At 32.2% G+C, this 19,469-nt stretch overlaps 3 protein-coding genes across 3 annotated transcripts; all 3 read right to left on the bottom strand.

Annotated features, from left to right (window-relative positions):
* Positions 1 to 134: 134 nt before the first annotated feature.
* LOC109817131 (small ribosomal subunit protein eS1) lies at positions 135 to 3,226 on the bottom strand. The gene is made up of 6 exons (XM_020382332.3): positions 3,065 to 3,226; positions 2,862 to 2,967; positions 2,260 to 2,397; positions 1,986 to 2,171; positions 1,548 to 1,748; positions 135 to 414 (listed from the first exon to the last, which is right to left on the bottom strand). Exons 1-6 carry the CDS (start codon positions 3,121 to 3,123, stop codon positions 319 to 321), a joined length of 786 nt encoding a protein of 261 aa, XP_020237921.1. The 5' UTR covers positions 3,124 to 3,226; the 3' UTR covers positions 135 to 318.
* A 4,431-nt stretch (positions 3,227 to 7,657) lies between these two features.
* LOC109795209 (Leucine-rich repeat (LRR) family protein) lies at positions 7,658 to 9,056 on the bottom strand. Its single transcript, XM_020354649.3, has one exon. The coding sequence runs from the start codon at positions 9,001 to 9,003 to the stop codon at positions 7,786 to 7,788; it is 1,218 nt and encodes a 405-aa protein (XP_020210238.2). The 5' UTR covers positions 9,004 to 9,056; the 3' UTR covers positions 7,658 to 7,785.
* A 4,466-nt stretch (positions 9,057 to 13,522) lies between these two features.
* LOC109795104 (protein IQ-DOMAIN 19) lies at positions 13,523 to 16,585 on the bottom strand. Its single transcript, XM_083060130.1, has 4 exons — positions 15,540 to 16,585; positions 15,188 to 15,421; positions 14,216 to 14,902; positions 13,523 to 13,828 (listed from the first exon to the last, which is right to left on the bottom strand). The coding sequence occupies exons 1-4, from the start codon at positions 16,029 to 16,031 to the stop codon at positions 13,808 to 13,810; spliced, it is 1,434 nt and encodes a 477-aa protein (XP_082916256.1). The 5' UTR covers positions 16,032 to 16,585; the 3' UTR covers positions 13,523 to 13,807.
* Positions 16,586 to 19,469: the final 2,884 nt, after the last annotated feature.

Genomic DNA, 19,469 nt, shown 5'->3' with positions numbered 1-19,469 from the left:
ATGCAAACCATAAACTAACGATGTACACACTAAGCACTAAGGAGTAATCACTGAATCAACAAGTCAGTGTGACAAAAAAATGCATAATATTAAGAATGATATGATGTCAATATCACTATAAGCAAGCACGGATCTAATTTTGGGTCCCGAACAAAACCCAGATATATATATTGCGAGACAAAAATGTCTTCTGATTGTCAAAACAAAACTGGTTCACTCGCCTTACACATAAACATCGAACAGAAGTTTTGAACTTAATTTTCAATGATAACATTAGAAACAGGAAACCTAAAACAAACTGAATGCATCTTCACTAAATCAAGCTCCAACAATTTCGGTGGGTTCCTCTGCAATTGTTTCATCAGCAGGTCTCTCTACCTTTGTACCAACATCTTCCGAGTAATCACCATGAACCTACAATAGCCAAAAAGCAAAGGCATCAAACCAATCCACTGCCCACTAACCAGGTTACAAATATATGCAAGTGAAAACATCAATTTCTAGGCAAGACATGACAATCAACAAGGGTCAACTGAATCATCAGATTTGGTGAAGGAAATGAAGCAGTTAGAAAGCAACAAAGCATAGTTTTAAAAACCGGACCGGTCATCGAACCGGTTAAGGTACTGGGTCAGTGGGTCAAAGGTTGAACCGGTGGGTCACTAGTTGAACTGCATGGCTCAATTTTTATTAAAAAATATTTATATTAAATATATTTTATACTTATAAATTTTAATAAATTCATATCTTATTTTAAATTTCAATTTTTCTATCTTATTTAAAATTATTTTTATTTTTATTTTGTAAAAAAATACATAAAAAAATTACATGTTAAACGGTATATTAATACAAATTAAAAATATAAATAATATGTACATATATAATATGCTTGCAATTAATATCACAAAATAATATATGTAATATTTACATAGATATTACATTATTAAATATATAATTTAAAATTAATAATATACTGTAAAAGTTATTTAAGTTGTATATATCGCAAACAAATATATTAGAACAAGTAGTCATTGTTATATTTAATAAGACTCCTTGCTTTTTCATTAAGAGATTCAATTTTCATTATTATTTTTGTGATTTATGGTCCCTTAAAATTTTTTTAAAAAAATAAGAAAAAAAAGTGGTTGAACCGGTTTGACCCACCGGTTCACCGGTTGAACCGGAAAATTGACCGGTTCAATCCGGTTTGAAACGGGTCGACTGCATAACCGATCCAACTTCAGATTCGAACCGGCTGGACCACCGGTTCCCGGTCCAACCGGTCCGACCGGCCGGGTCGGTCCGGGTTTTAAAACACTGCAACAAAGTATGCTAATTTTTGTTTAACATAAATCGTTAAGGAAATTGGTTATATTAAACAGAATAAACAAATTGCCAAGCATGCAACTGGTCATTAGGTTATCTCTTAATAGAAAACCAAACACACTAGACAATCAAGTTTATTCAGGTAAAGGACATTATGAAATATTTTCATGATGTATGATCAAAAAGAAAATGAAGAAATTTATTTATTTTTTTTAAATTACCTCCATCAGTTTTCCAAGATCAAACTTGGGAGCTTTAAGGATCTTGACTTTACGAACAAACACATTCTGCAGAGGGTAAATACTAGATGTTGCCTTCTCAATCTCTTTTCCTATAATCTCAGGAATAAACTTACGGACCAACTCCTTCAAATCACAGGATGTTGCCTGGTTGGTCATGATCTCCCTCATCTTCCTACGGATCTGAAAAGATAAAAGTGTAAACTTAATTACTAATATGCAATATTATAGAAGAAAGCACAACATATTCTATAGCTCAAACCCACTAATTTCTTATTTAACATATGAACTTCGATTAAAGAGCAACCTGTAGCATGAGCATTGAGTAACATGTTGAACACAGAGAACAAGTTTCTGTAATAAAATTAAATAGATAGCAAAAATATGTGACATCTAACTAACAAATATTGGTGTATATACCTGTCTAATCTGGCTGGATTGTGCATAACAGGTTCTCTTGACCTGGTTAGCTCTTCTTTTGGTAAATCCAATGCAGAACATCCTCAAAGTGTAATTATCAGTTGTCTTCACATCCACATGGGCTTCAATGAGAGTTTGCCATTTTCGCACCAATGACCTCAGCTTGTCAGTTGTGAAATCCATTCCCTAGAAAAAATCAAAAGAAAAACCAAATTTGATAAGAATAACATAGGACAACATTACAACCAAAAGACGCTTCAGCCATCTATCATACCCAGAAATTTGTCAGAACATTCTTCCCTTGAACATCTTCAGCTCTCAACCTAATCTTCCTGAATGCATGATCCTCATCCCCTTGAAGATCAGCCAACGAGACCTCAAACACTCTATGTTTGAGTCCTTCTGAAGCAATCTGTAATTTGAAACAACCACCATCCATATAAGCATACAAAGTTTATAAACACCAAATCACATGCCATAACACGTATGAAGATAAGTAACTGTTAGCAGCCACTTTAAATATTCATAAACTATCATTTTCCCATAGAACCAAATATGCAATAAGTGCACACTTCAAACCAAAATTAGTTCATTCCCATATCCAATAGAGACCTATGGAGAACAAAAGCCCAAACGAGGGAGCTACCATTCTGTTTAACTTCTCTCTAAGTTCACTAAGTAAATAAAAAAAAATCAGATATTGGATGAAATTGACCAAAACAAAAGAAATAGATCCAACACAACAATCACTACACAAGTCCAAGCTATAACCTCACAAATTTCTCATTTCAAAAACCTATACAAGCGACCATCAACAAAAAACCAACAATACAAAGTGAAATCCAAATTGTGCGTTGAAAATTCAGAAAGCAATACCTTGGTACCCTGAGTACGAGAGACTAGGGTTTTGCCAACATTTTTGACTTGGAAAACAGAAGGAGCCTTGATGTCGTACCAATCCTTCTTGGCAAAGGGGTCAGCTCTGCACATTCATACACAAACCATAATTGAAGTTGAATTATTAACGCTAACAAAAATTGAACGAGAGAAAAAGGGGGATTGAAATGGAAAATACTGACGCCTTCTTCTTGCCACCCTTCTTCCCCTTGGAGATGCGCTTGTTCTTTCCGACGGCCATCGCTCACTGTTTGCTTTGCGTTGCGGTGCGAATAACAGCAGCTGCGACAATGGCACCCACAAAACCCCAAACCCTAGCCTCTTATATACCTCTCTCTCTCTCTCTTTCTTATTATCTTCAATCTCAATAAATTAGGGTTTTCCTGATGCCTTCCATGGGCTTGGGCTTTTCATAATCTAAGCCTTTCATGTTGAATAGCGGCTGTTGTATGGGCTGGGCTTTATATCATGGACCTCATCTTGGCCTCTTTAATTGTTCCCTAAATTACAAAAAAAATGTTTCCTGCCCCGCAAAAGAAAGAAAGAAACACACGGCAATCTCTCCGCTGTTTCTAAAACATTCTTTTTCAAGTTATAAAAGGTATAATTAGTATTTTATTGTGTATATTTTTTAAAATAAAACTATTAAAATTCAAATTATAAGGAAAGATAAATGACAATAGATCGAAGAGATAGACGATTCAACATGGTTCAAGAGAGGACTTTCTTTTAATCACAAAAATAGTGTGTGAAATTAGCATTTAAATAGAAGTTAGAGAATATTTATTTCGTAAAATGAAAAAAAAAACCTTTAAATCACATTTTTAATTTATAATATAATATAAAAAATTTAAGAATTACAATTTTTCTATAAAACAAATTTCAGTATCTCAAGTTCGATGTTAATCCTTTAAAAAAACATTATTTTATTTTAATTTCTCTAATTTAAAAATATACAACATTTTGATATTCAAAGTAATTTAAATAATATTTTATGTCAATTTTTAAACGTTATCTAAATTACTTTTTTGTATTCACCTGAATTATAATGTGTATCTAAACTATTTTAAAAATAAAAGTGAAACATTTTTAAATTAGAGGATAAAAATAAATTTTAAAAAATTAAGAGACTAAAACAATTAAAAGAATGAAAATAATTAAGAAACCAAACTTGAGAAAACAGTTTGATTTGTTGCAGTTTATCTAGCATAAAGAAATCATTGCAATCTTTGTGGCATGCTATAATTATTCGACCCCACAACATACACAAGAGATAGCTCAAGCCTGTGTTTAAACTAAAACCAGCTTCCAGCCCATTGCAACTTCCACCAGCCCAAACAACTCCATCGCATTGCTCGCCGTTACTACTACGAATCTACTATTCAACATCGCCACTACATCATTTTTACCAAAATTGATGTAAGTGAAAAATGTAAATATATTTACATTGATTATATATAGAACCGATATTTTACCCTAGTTTTGTTAGTGATCAATATAGAATTGAAAGTTTAAAACTGTTCTATATTATTTTTGTGGGTAATTGATGTAGAATGGAATGTCTCAAATTCACATCAGCGAACATTGATCATATCATGTTCTCATTCTTTGTCTCTCTTGCACATGAAACACATTGACGTCTTATGATTACTAAGAACCTTTTTTAATTTTTACTAATCATCGACTGGTGATCTAGGAATCCTTTTGTGTTGTTTTTGTTCTTCAATGGACATCAATCGAGGAAGCTCAACTCATCTTTGACGAACGATGATCGAGGAAGCTCAAGCCCTCTTTGATGGACAACGAAACTCGATGAAAGGTAATTAAAGTTCACGTTTTTTGTAGTTGTCATTCTGATTTATCTTAGCTTATCTTAGTTTTCTAGTACGGCCACTGTAGATCATTATGTTAGTAGGATTTTAATTTTGTCTTTTAATTATGTTTATGTAGTTGTCATACTGATTTATGTGATCAAGCCCTTTTGAAGGGTTTATGTTTTTATTAACTTGATTTTGATGCTGCAATCATGAAAAGTTAATAAAAAAAAATAATTGTCTCGATAATGACTTGGTAATGTGATACTTGGAGAAGGTTTTAGGGGCAATGAATGTCAAGGGAGGAAACATTATGTTTCAACAAAAGGAATGTAAATATGGTGATTCTATTAATTGGTTCCTGAAACAAATATCTTGTGATTTAATGTTTTGTAAAATGGTGAAGGAAACATTAATGGATTTGGAGAGCTAAAACTCTTAAAAAAAACAATCTAAAATTGAAGTTTACATAGAAGAAAATGACTAGAGTAGCTTCGGACAATTACACCTGTCAAGTATGTAAAACAGCATCAACTCAGTCTCTTGGAAGCGAAGTGTAATTTCACAGTAATATTTCACCCACATGCATTTTCTGTTACCAACGTCTTTACTTCAATTGAAACCCTCTAATATTCTTTCCCCCATTAATGCAAACACGACTTTAAAGGACAACAACTACCAAACAAAAATATTTTATTATGTTTAAATTTCAATTGACTAAATCAACCCACGTTCTATTCTATATTATATAGTCAAACCATTACGCCTACTTTGATACGATGAATATGAAAAGAAAAGAAAAACTTACGTATAAAAGAAAATGACGTGAAAATAAATAGAATTATTATTGATTATTTAATATAAGAGAAAGATAAAAGAAAATGAATAGGTAGAAACTGAGTTTTTCTCAAATCTCCGACCATATATGAACACTTCTTTGTAAATGTCAACAATGTACTTTTTTTTTACAAGACTGAATTATTAACTAATTATTTAATTAATTTTAAGGCTAAAATTTACTTTTATCATTTATCTTATTTTTTTAGATTTATTTTAATCTTTTATTTATTAAAATATTTATTTGATCATTTATTTTTTATATTTGAATTAATTTAGTCATTTTAAAATGATAAATATTTTTAATATTGCGACATGATTTTTTTGAATCAATTTTTCAACTGATTTAAAACATGAAACTTGTAATATTAGATTTATTTGTATAAAAATTATCAAAATGTAATTGATGTTTGAATCCAAATTTTTTTTATAAATATAGTGAAAGTTGTATAAAATATACATCTTATGAAAAAATAGAAAATATTTTGAAATTTTTTATAAAAAAATATTTTCATCATATTTATAGCATATCTAGTTTGAACTTTAATTAAATCCAATAATTTTCTTATAATTGAATTTTATGAGACAAATTTTAAGTCTTAAATCAGTTAAAAAATATTTAAAATAATTAAATTAATCTAAATCTTATAAGACAAGTTTTAAATATTGAATTAGTCAAAAAAAATTAAAGGACTAAATTAACCTAATTTTAACAGATAAAAGATTAAAATAAATATTTTAAAAGACAAAAGGAATAAAATAAATTAAAAAATAAGATGAAAATCTAGAGTATAATTTAATCCAATTTTTATTATTACGTGAATTTTAATTAATTGTTGACAATAACTTATAATTGCATTTATGATCTCTATTGCCTTAGTTTACTGATAAGTTTGTCTTAAGAATTATATATTGATCATAAGTCTTAATTAAAATGTAAGTAATATATAATATAGTTATTCATATTTCAATAGATAAGTGGAAGTATAAAATTAAACACAAAGGGTGAAGAAAGTGACTTATTGATCAGACTTATATATAGGAGAAAAAACTTTAGAAGTGTTGATCTGAGTATTTGCCTTAATTACTAAGTTTTATAATTATTTGACGATACTCGATTTAAATTATACGTCATTTGAATTAGTTCACCTATATATACCAGTATCAAAAAATATTTTGTGTCACCATATACTTCTAAAATATAAAATAAAAGTGAGTTATTAACAATTTAAAAAATAAAAAATAAAATAAAATTTGTTAATAATATAGATAATTTTTAAGTAGTTATAATTATACGAATTGTTTTTTAACAGTTTTAAAAAGTTTAAAAACTAAGAAAATAATAAAAACTAAATAAAAATAATAAAAAAAGAAGAGTAATCGAGATAATTATAAAAATAAAATTATTGAAATAATGTAGACGAAATAGAATAATTCCTTTTATAAACATTGACAATTACTAGAGATAAAGTGATAAACTGATAAGGACTCCCCATCTGACATTTATTTATAATATATAAAGATAAATCGTTGTCATTGACTAGGCAAGGGATGAATTTGTTTTGAATAGCAAAACAATATTCTTTCCATTTATTAGTACAAAGAAATATTGCATGAAATGATGGTGATCGTGATCGATGAAAGATATAGCCACTTGTTATTGAACAAACGATATATATTAACATGGAAAATAACTAAAAAGTAACAGAACTCAAACCAAGTATTCGTCGAACTTTTGCAGTTAAAATTTTTTCGTACTATTAATCAATTTCCATAGAAGAAGTATTGTTACTTTTTTTTTACCTCTAAAATGATGTTTTTAAGATCACAATAAGAAATATCCGATCCTCTCCATCGTTTTCGACAAAATTTCCATTGTTATTACGTGCAGCGACGAACAAACATAATAGAATTCAACTTTCTTTTCCACTTATCCAGAAAACATTATATAATGATTTTTTAAGAAAATTACTTTCGTTAGTGACGAGAGAATGAATGTCACATGACCCATATTAACAACCCATTGTTCTCAAAGTCTCAAACCAAACCTCCTTAAATTTTCAAATGAACAGTGGAAATAGCCAATTTCCACCCTTTTATATTTTTATTGTTACAAGGTAAAAGTATGACCAAAAATGAAAACCACGTGTAATATTATATTCACTGAGCTAGTCTTTCAATCTCCAAAAAAATATAGAAACAAATTCAGAAAAGAAAAAAAAATTAAAAATTTTTATTTCTGCCATGGCTCCTCAGGGATAGTGGTAGTAAGCCGCTGGGGGCGGCGGCGGTGGTGGTGGTGGTGGCGGAGGTGGTGGTGGAGGCGGTGGCGGTGGTGGAGGCGGCGGAGGTGGCGGTGGCGGTGGAGTTACACAACCGAAGGCACTACACTGAACAGGATGTGCATAAAAAGCTTCACACTCCTCACGTGACCTTTGCAATGGTCTATAAGGAAGACAATTCTTGGCATCATCTTTATCTTTCAACTTGAGACACAGCGGTGACTCAGTGCAGAAGTAGTTATACGAGTACGTGAAATTCTCCAACCTCGGCAACATGCAAACACTCTCGGGAACCGTGCCAGACAACATGTTATGCGCCACATTCAGCTGTTCCAACTTCTTCATTCTCCCCAATGACTCAGGCAATTCTCCAACCAACTTATTGAAGCTGACATCAAACACTGTTACTTTCTCCAAGTCCCCTATCTCCGGTGGCAAACACCCCGTTAAGCCACTGTTCATGATGATAATCTCGTTAAGGGTACCCTTCATGTTGACCAAGCTCGAAGGAAGACACCCCTTGAGGTCATTGTTGGCAAACACAACCACAGAAGCAGGACTGTTCCCGAAATTCTGAGGCAAGGAGAATTGGAAGTTGTTGTTGTTGATGAAAAGGGCATCGAGTTTGAGGTCGAAGAGGCGCGAGGGGACGTTGCCGTGGAAGTTGTTGAACCTGATATCCAAGTATTTCAATGAAGAGAGGCAAAGAAGAGGCTCGGGGAATGGTCCTGAGAATTGGTTGTTGCTGATGTCGAGTTCGTGGAGAAGGGTGAGTTGGTCGAAGGTGTTGGGGAGGGAACCGCAGAAGCGGTTGGAGTTGATGTGGAAAAGGGCTAGGTCGGTTAAGAGGCCAAGTTCTTGAGGGAGTGAACCGGAGATGGTGGCATGGTTTAGGTCAACTCCAGCCACTGTGTAGATGTAAGGGTCATCTAGGGCAGGTGCACAGTATATGCCGGTGTAGTTGCATACATGGGGGCCACACCAGTTGGAAGTGAAGTTTTTGGGGTCTGAGGTGATTGAGTGTTTCCATGCTTGAAGGGCAGTGTAGGCTTTGGAGAGTCTAGGGTTTAGAGGGGGCAGAGTAGGGGAAGAAGCTTGGTGTGAGGGGTTGATGATGGAGATGAGAATCACAAAGAGGAATAGTACATTAAGATAAGGGCCTTCTCTCTTTGGAGAATGAGAGGCCATTAATGAATTTGGTTTTTCTTGTTTACTAGTGATTTTGTGTCACGAGAATGAACTTGGATTTATATATATATATAAAGGTGTTGGGGATATTTCTCAAGTTTGGTGAGATGCAAATTGACATTACTCTCTCTCTCATAAAATAACGAGACATTGTTTTGGTTAGACATTTACATGGACTACTACATTACATCTAAAAAAACAACTTTTGATAATTATTGTAGACTTTTATTTTGGGATAATGACCAATGTGACTTAGACTTAAACATTGCTAGCTGCTTTCTATAATTTCTTTAGTTTATCCCTATTTTTAGGTACATTCTTTCCCCTTTTTTTATATATTAAAAGCTGGTTTCTCAATGCTTATAATCTTCTTTATATTCAACTCGCTCAAATTAGACCTAAATTAGATTAAAAAATATTAATATTTTATCACTGTCTGTGTTTTCCTACTTTTAAATTCTATGGAGATGTTGGAAGCAACACGCCAAATATGGAATAAAATCACTATTTTAGTTACAATCCTAATTCAAGATGCTAAAACCAAAGTATTACTCTTTTCATTCTTATTCTGTATGCACTTTTTTTAGCGGTACATATTAGCAAATTGGCAAATGAACTGGCATGCATAGCAAATGCTGATGTTTGTTGGTGGCTGGAAGGAAATTGGTGCCTGATCTCACCAAAAACACGGTTTTTACCATATTTTGCCTATTTTTATAAGCAAATATATATGTTTATTCCCTTTGACTATGAAACTAGCCATTAGTAAATTGATTCTCCATCGCATTCGATTGACCCAGCAAATGGGCCGGGCATAATTTAACATTGGCTGTGAGATAAACTATTTGCTACATTTGATTTCTAAATATAATTTATGAAGAAAATTCCAGATTATGTTAAATTACAGTAAAATCAGTTTATTTTTGTTATCTGAAGTTTAAATGATTAAAGGATTAACATTTTAGTTTAGATTCTAAATTGAAGTCCATATACAAGAATTTGCTTCCCAGAAGTTATAATTGGTGAATAAATAAACATATGATCAGGCTAAGAAAATGTCATCTAAAGAGAAAAGGAATATTGGAATTACCAAAAAATTGTTATTACAAATAGTTTGATATATGTATTTTTTAATTAAAAATTAATATTTGATTCCTACTTTAAATATGAAGTTATAACTAAAAATATTATTTTATCTATAAAACGGATTGACTTGATGGAAAGAAATTATAACTTCTAGTCATATAAAGAAAATAAGCTTAATTACACCTTATTCCTTCTAGTATTACAAGTATATGATTTTGGTTGTCAAAGTTCTAATAGAACAATTAATTTTAGTATTCAAGTATTGTAATTGTAAGATTTTAGTTCTTCAAATATTATAATTATATACTAATATATATAATTTAAATAGGTAAAAACTTGTATAATTATTATATTTGAAGGATTAAAATCACATTATTATTATAATATTTTAAAGACTAAAATTAGTTGATTAAAATTTAAGAAATCAAAATTACATAACTATAATACTTGAAGACTAAAATTATTTAATTAAAATTTAAGGAATTAAAATCACACAACTGTTATATTTAAGAGACAAACATTTGAGAAAAAAATAGCATTATCTAATAAGGATTTCTTAAAAAGTACTCTTGAAATAAAAAAAAAATCATTTTGTTTTCTATTTAATATTACAAAAAAGAAAAGAAATTAACTTTTAAGTGAGAAGATGTATAAAATGAGAAAGTAAGAATTTATAATAGATAAGTTCTCACTTTCTCACCTTACATAACCTCATTTTAGAAAAATAAAAAATAATGCTTTAAGTGTTATTAATTTAATGACACATGATCTTAATGGTCATTATATTTTGTAGTTGAGCAATGATATCTGACAGAAACCCGTGATACAATACTAGACACAATTTGTACCAAAAGTCAACAAATGTTTATGCTGTGTCTGAAAGCAAAGCTATGAAGTTGATAGGTTAGACCATATTATATCGTTTTTACGTTCAATTAACACTCTTCAATTCCATGTGTCCCTGTTTTTCAAGTATCTTTCAATCTTTTCATTTCTTCCACAAGCAAATTAGAGTAACACTTGCTACATTTGTTGTCTTGTTACATTCAATTAATGTGACCACTTCATGTAATTCAAGCGGCATAAATAGGTGTCGTTTACTAAAATTTTATACAATTCAATTCCTTCCAAATTAAAATCTCAGTGAAATTAATGAAACCAAGTCTTCATAATGAGTTAGACTTAAGACGTTTGAGTAGGTAGTAAGATCCAAGATCAGAATAAAACTTGGCAACATGGTCTATTCAAGCATGCTTGAAATTTAAGAAGAAAAAAAATCTAAGGAAATAATTTTCTGGCGATATGAAACCTGTTTAATTAATTTTTTCCAACTTGTAAAATGAAACTTATCATAAAGGATTGAGAGCCGATCAAAGTCAAGCAACACTAGATAGCCAAGGAAAATATCACTTCTCTTCTCTCATCGTTTTATTTTATTAAAAATAAAAGGGGACAGAAGAAAAAAGTTAAACACTAATGAACCAACTACACCATACCGTCATTTATATAATAATATGTACTATAGGAAGATTGCACTGCTAAATACATACATTATGTTAAACTGCCGTCCATAATATCAAATAATATATATATTTTAAAATATAGTTCTTTGTCGCTAAAAATATGACATTTTTAATCCTATAATATTTAATTATTCTTTCGCGGTTATTACATTTAAAAATATTAATGTCATTTTTGTCACTCGACTAAAACAGACCATTTCGTTAATGATATTTGAGAACTATAAATAAATAAAATTTCACAAAAACTAAAATAAAAAGTCATATTTTTGAAATCCAAATATATTCAAATTTTAATTTGATTTCAATGTATGATAACAAAATAGACAGATATATAAATGAGTTGAACTAAGTAGAAAAATTATATATTTTAATTATTAAAAAAATTAAATATACTTTTGATCTTTTAATTTTTTGAGTTATGTAATTGGAATTCTCAAAATTTTCAATTGAACAAATTAAATATATGTCAAATATCATAATTATATAATTTTAATCTTTTTAAAAATTTAATAATATAACATGATACTTGACATGATAATAATACTAACATTGACATGTGATGTGAAAATAAAATTAAAAAATTATCAAAAAATGTGAAAGATAAGAGTTGAATCTCTCATCCTTACCTTCAACAAAACAATTGTCCATTAAATTAATGAATTTTTTAACATATAAGTAAAAATTATAATATATATATTTTATTGGATGTATAAAGCGTAACGATGTTACTTTTTTTTTTTTAAGTGAAACTATACATAACAGAAAGCTGGCGTATATGCCGTAGGTTTTCTAGAATGTTGGTTCCCTGAAGTCAATGTACCATAACAGAGCGGCTTAGACCAAGTAAAACACAAACAACAGGATGTCAGCTATATCATTGGAGTCTTCTTTTTAAAAATTTCGAATAAAAAGCATTCGTCAATAAACAATTATAAGTGAAGAATTTTATAACTTGATGCTAAAGGGTATGGAGTTTTGAAGCAGATTGGTATATGGGTTCGGTAAACATAAAGTCGTCGTTGTCTGAGTAGGTGAAAAATTGAATAACAAAATCGAAAACCAAGATGGGAAATGAACAGGGTAGGATGAAAAGGCTTCGATTTTACACATTGTTAGTTGCTACTTGGTTGATAGCATAAGAATCTTTCAACTCACGTTTATTTTATACACAAGAACTGTCATCCTCAAAATCTTTAGAGCTGAGCATATATAAAGTGCACTCTATTTTCAACTATATAGCGTTTTTTGTTATATTATTAAGAAAACATGCCCCTAGAATAATCCAACCATATATAATTGATGGGCCACAGGGGATGGCTTTAGGTTATAGAATAGATCTGTTTTGGAATGGTCACAAGATTATGGCTTCTTGTTCTTTGATTAATTCCAGATAATGAAAGGGACAGGAAGAGCAGTTCAGATCAGCAAGAAACATAACATTTTGCAATGTTCCAGTCACGCCTTTCATGCCACCTGCCATTCTATACATGATTCCAGATATTCTAAAATGTTAGTGAATTGTATTGAGATATAGTTCATGTACGGTGCGTGTAAGTTTTAACTAAATAGCAATTTATATTAATCTTCATATGATCAATACGTCTTGAGTAACAGAACAGAAGGAACACTTGAAGAAGAGTTTTACATTATGACCATAAAGTTAAAGTCAATGAAACTTAAATGATCATTTAATACCAGAATGTTATTAAAAAAAATCTGAAATTAACGGGACGACCATTTAATAATTCTTTCAATTTCTTATTCTTTTTGTTTTATTGTAATTTTCTTTACTCCAGGAGATGTCCTCGTGTAAGTTGCTACTGTGAATTGCTTTCATCAGTATTATTACTCACTACAGAGTACAAAAATATACAATATTATTATTTGTTTTGCCAAAAAGGAGAAAACAATAACAAATAACATTGGTAATATCTCACTTGGTAAAATTTATACAAAACATAAACCGTTACTGTGTTTTATTACAAAGTAATTCACAAACTTGGCAAACAATGAATAGAAGCAGAAAGTCTACGATGAATGGACTTTAATAAATCTATCAACAACTCTATATTGTGAAAGCAGAGTTATTAATCTTAAAGGAGGAAAACTCAGCAACCTGAAACTCTCAACTCCAGATTTTTGTGTTCTTGAAAAGTGGCTTCTATTTGGTGTTGCACAAGGTGCATCCTCAATAGTCAGTACCTATCTCCACGTGGCTGCATTCAAAGCAAGCAATGAGAAAACATTGTCATACCCAATATAGTTATTGACATTACTGCTGAAAAAAAAAATTCATACCCAATATAGTTATTGACATTACTGCTGAAAAAAAAAATTCATACATATATATATATATATATATATATATATATCATTCATCTATTTATAAAAAAAAAAATTATAAAAAATTATTTTTAGTAGAAAAAATTCTCAAAAATACTTCTAAATTTGTATTTAAACAACTTTAAGTGACAAAGAGTACAGACACATTCATTTATATACAGATATATATTATTAAACATGGTTACTCTTTAATTATTGTTCTTGTTTATATCTAGTATTCAACTGTGATAAAAACTGGTATGAGAATAGTGAGTACTCACGTCATATGCAACAAGAGACCTGCAATAATTAGTGTTAGTGAGCACTGTACTTGTAGAGCCACACTCGCTGTCTTTGAGTGAAACTGCGGATCTATCAAGTTTGATCGACCAAGGATATTGGTAGTTATGGGCAGTGGCACCCACATGTGAAGATGACCTTTGCATCCTCATTGGCCTTGGGACGTTTCTTCCCTCAACCGAAACTCTTCGCCGGCTTGGTTGCCTCTCAAATGAATCTGGTCTTTGTTTTGGTGCACTATGTGATCTGACTTTGGCTCTTGATGATTCAGTGTTAGCCATGTAATTTGGGAACAAAGGGTAGTCATAGGACATGGATTCTGCATAAGCTGGCCTAGGGAAAGCAAAAGGGTGCTTTGAATCGTCTGTTCTTGACACAGCAGAGTAGAACTGTGGACTGCTTTGTGCTGTGCTGAAACAGTCCTCAAAATGGCCACTGCAGGCTCTTGGACTCAACTCTGTCAATGCTGATGGAGCTGGTGATACCTTGTAGTTTTCTTCCTTTGAATATGAACCATTTGTTGAATAATGTGTGGAATATCTATGGTCAGACTGCTTGTGATGTCCATGATGATACACACCGCTGCTTCTGCTTCTGGAGTTACCTTTTGGTTCACAAACATCCATCTCTACAATCTTGATGTTATCTTCCAAGTTTCTGTCCATTTCCTAGAAGCACAGATTCCATATTTCATATCAATGACACCACATAACAACATTTCCTAGAGTGCTTTAACATATAATTCAAAATGAAATTTATTACTTTCTTTTTATGTAAAATTATGTATCATGCTGAAAAGATAATGCTAATAAACAAACATTTTCATTCCTCAGATAATTTCCCACCATCATCATTGACATTATGTATATTTTATATCACTTCAACGGTGAAGATTTCATTTTCAAGAACTATATTACTATCAAAAGATAATTAGGAGCAGTTATGAAACTGACATTATACATGCGCCTGAACAAATCATCCTCTGCGGCATTTCTGTGCATTGGTTGCTTTTGATTAGGCTTTCCTTCTGACCCTGTTCGGACCCTTTGAGCACGAGCTCTGGCTTGTGCTGTCACCAAAGCCTGCATGCATCTCAATGTTGCCTTGGCCTGTTTTCTCACCAAGTGACCCCTTACTAGTGCCTGCAACTTCACTAATCCTCTAAGAGCACACAATGCTTTTCTTGCCTGTCATAGAAACATTGACAACACATACCATATCACAAATTCAGATACTCAAAAATACCAATACAATTCATTCCCTTGAGAATGAAAGACAAAACTAGCTTCCTTGAAAGTGAAATACCAGGTGAGAGCGAAAGGCAGATTGGATTTTAATGGCAGCAGCTTCTTCAATGCTTTTTGATGTTCCATTGGAAGCAGAAGTCAAACGGATCACAGCAGCTACAGCCTGAGCAGCTGCCACTGCAGCATCAGCTGCCACTGCAGCATCAGCTGCTGCTGCAGTGGCAGCAGCCACAGCCATGGCATGCTTCTTCTGCTCATTCTGAATATCAATGTCAGTTTGCGCTGTTTGTGAAGCAGTGACATTTGATTCTACAAAATTCAATTCCTTGGAAACTGTTGTTGGTGTGGCTGTGGCTGTAGCAGCGGCTGAGGCTGATGATCTTCTAAAACTCCATCGCTTCTTCTCCTTTGGGGTTGTGGAAATTGGAGTGGTTGAATTTTCTGTTCCATTTGAAGAAGAATTCAGGTTGGTTGTAGATTTTTCCTTCTCCTTTTCCTTGTCCTTCTTACCTGTCAACAAGTTTCTAAGCCATTTCCCTGTCTTCCCCATCTCTTTCACACGCCTACTAAGCTATTAAGGATACTAGCAAGTAGCAACAACTTAGAAGAAAGTAAGAAGACTATTTTGTAGATCTCTTCATGTCTACATTTGATAAGTTGCTTTCATGGCCCTCTTATTAAAAATAGATAACAATATTTGACAGCCTAAACTCACTGTCTCGTCACATCTTTTCCGTACAATATACTAACCACCATTATGAGAATATGTTCGGGTCTCTATGCCATGTAACAGGTAAGGCCTGGTTGTGTGAAAAAAAGCAAAGAGGAAGCTCCCCATATAAGCCACTTGCCACGATCTGAAGCACTACGTAAGTGTCATAGATTAAGATAATAAGATTCCTTGCCCTCCAAAGCCTAAAGTGGAAAAGAATTTTCAGTTACCATGCTGTCCCTATAGGTAGGTATGCCTCATCGGTGGCTGTCAAGGGTAATTTGGTGATTTCAGCTATCGGTTAATATGGGATGGGATGGATCAGAAACCATGTGATATTAGATCAAGAACATGCAGCATCCGTGTAAAAGACTCATATTTGGGTAGGAGAGAGTCCAGTTAAGGGTCCATTACAAGGGTCATGAACTAAAGAAAGTTAAAAGATCTTGATCCACTAATAAATGATTGAGAAGGGGTCCTGAGGATGTGCACGTGCCCATCCTATCCGTGTAGTTTAGGCATATAAGACTTAAATATTCTAGTGTTGTTTTTGTTAACCCTTTTTACTAGTTAGTTTTATATCCCGGTTGACCCTACCAAAGTTTTTGTCCTGATACCAAGCCCTTGGGAGAAGTCATCTAACTTTTACATTTCCTATAACCAAAGGCTATACATGGGTTGGTGAGCTTTTATGCTGTATGTTAAGCATAATGTGCCAGTGGTTCCCTGCAAGATTGCTTAATGAAGTTGGAGAACTACATAAAGGAACTTATAGGGATGGTATATTGGTTCTCAATTCCACAAGCACTGCTACAGATTTTAAGTAGTCAAATCAAATTATTTTACAATTTCAGACTATGCGAGTACTAATGACTCATGAGCCAGAGGGTCACTGACACGCCAATGTTTATTAAGCAGCTGAATTGGTTGGCTATGGTTGTGGCTCAATGTAGTAAAGTGTTTGATCCATTTGTCAAAACTTTGTTGAGTAACAAAGTATACCCTTACCGCTTATAATGGGTGGATTTTCACATTTAGAAATCAATATAAGAAAGTGAAAATTCCATGTCCCATTGAACAAAGTCGAGCCTTATCCGCATCATTTTTGTTACTTTTGTAAAAGTAAATTGAATAATTTTCTTCCTTTCTAGCTTCTGAAGCTTACCTTTATCTTATCTTTATTTTGATCACCTTTATTTTACCTTTATTTTGATCCAAGAAGGCCGTTTCTTTGAATTTTTTTTCATTATATTTGCTCACGAATAAGTGATGATCCAGTAGTTCTTACTCGAGTTTTTGGACTTCGATTAAAGTTTTTTTTAATCATTGTGGTTATAGAATGAATTCGGTGTTTTTTTAATCGATTCATATGGTTCCAAGTCTAACAAGAAAATTCCTAGGCTAAACATATGTGCAGTAAATGAATGAATAAAATTATGATTAATGCTTGATAAATTGCAGTATTCCCACCGGTGATTGATTATACATATAAATGAATATGAAATTAATAAGGCCTGGTCCCATCTTACCCATCATAGACCGGTGATTTGCATTGTTTTCAATTATATCTTTTCATAAACAATCATCCAGTTGGCAGTCACATGGCATGTTTACATGCTCCCCATTTGACTAGGTGTTCTGTTAGGGGAAACATCACCTTGGGAATTGGCTCACTTCCTTCTCTAATTCTCTGCTTGATTCCTTAATCAGCAATTCAGTCGATATTATCGCAAACAAATTCGTCTATTGCTGTATCTATCCTTAATACTTGTATGTTGTGAAGGTGAATTGATAAGTATTTATTTAAAACAATGAAAAGATATAGATGAAAATTGAAATCAGAAAAGTGGGGTTCCTATCCAAACCCATCCCCAGTAGATGTTCATTGTTCTGACACAGTATCTGTAATATGCAAATGACTCTAACTGAAACAAAGTAAAAGTACGGAGTAATATCAGTCACCCCTGCAAATATGATCCTAGAGTCTTCAACTTAATCCAATATCATATAAATAATTCATAAGAAGACAGAGGAGACAAAAACAGAACACAATAATTTGATTGGTGATAAGTTTATGAAGAAGGTTGTCTTCTTATGGTTAAAATATTAATCAATAATGATTCAAGGAATCGAACCCAAACCATAAAGTGAGGCACTTGATCATAGGACAGAAATGATGTATTTTCTTGGAAAGTTCTTATATTATCTGATAAAGGAAAAAATATAAATTTCCGGAGTTGACATAAAACATGTAAAGACACGTTTACAACATCAATATCTAAAGTTTAATTAATATGATTTCTGATAGTGGAGATCCTCTAAATGGGGCCTGTAGGAGTGTCTACAGTTTTCATTTCATTTCTCTTCTCCCTTCATTGCTCCACATGTGAATACAGTCCACATCCCTTTAAAGACATTCTGTTATTCATCACCTAATACTTTATTCAAAACAAAATGGAAGAAAACACAAATTAGAACCTTGTTTGTTACACGACCTAGTATATGTTTGGATTAAAGTTCGAGGTTGCAAAAACAATTCTCCTTTTCATTTCATTTCAAATCGAGTTTGAAAAGATAACTTGGTTTAAAATTGGACCTAACTAAAAAATAAAGAGACATTTTCAATTTTACTTTCTAAATTGAAAATGGGGCCTCTAACTGAAAACCAAACATTACCTAAGAGTAAAAAATTCCGGGATAAAAGCATTGAAGAGAATCTCTTAATGGTTTAGTGCTGTTCACATGGATTTCAAAGGATATATCAGTGCATGTGAAAGATGTTTAATTGGAGATAGATCCTTTGATTCCTTTGAACCTTTTGCTTATATTTATGGTCCTTGTACTACTGCCAGCGCATGCTTCACTTGTTTGTTATACTTTCCCCACGAGAAACTACCGAGCAATGTGCTTCATCTATAAACTTTGTCAAAAGAGAGGTATAGAACAAGAAAATAAGTTAGTTTAGACCTGTTACCTAACTTAACTATCTGACAAAGTTTAACATAAAATATGGAGAAGTATAACCAAAGAAACCATGATTGTCTTCAGGGCTCTAAGCAATACAAAACGCAACCTTTTAGTACATTCAGAATGGTGAGATGTCGATATCTGGAATTCCTTTTTGTTGTCAATGCTCTAATTATGCTGGATTCACTCCACTTGTGACTCCATATTTTCTCAATTTGGAGGAGGCATGGAAGCCTATGGCTCTCGCCTCTTTAAATAAAGTTCTATTTCAAGCAATACCGATACGGTCTCACGGAGATACGAGTTATA

This window comes from Cajanus cajan, chromosome 7 (assembly GCF_000230855.2).
Source record: "Cajanus cajan strain Asha chromosome 7, NIPB_CcT2T_4, whole genome shotgun sequence".
NCBI classification, from domain to species: Eukaryota; Viridiplantae; Streptophyta; class Magnoliopsida; order Fabales; family Fabaceae; genus Cajanus; species Cajanus cajan.
The sequence above is the reverse complement of the archived record's forward strand: the minus strand, read 5'-3'. Positions and strand labels throughout refer to the sequence as shown.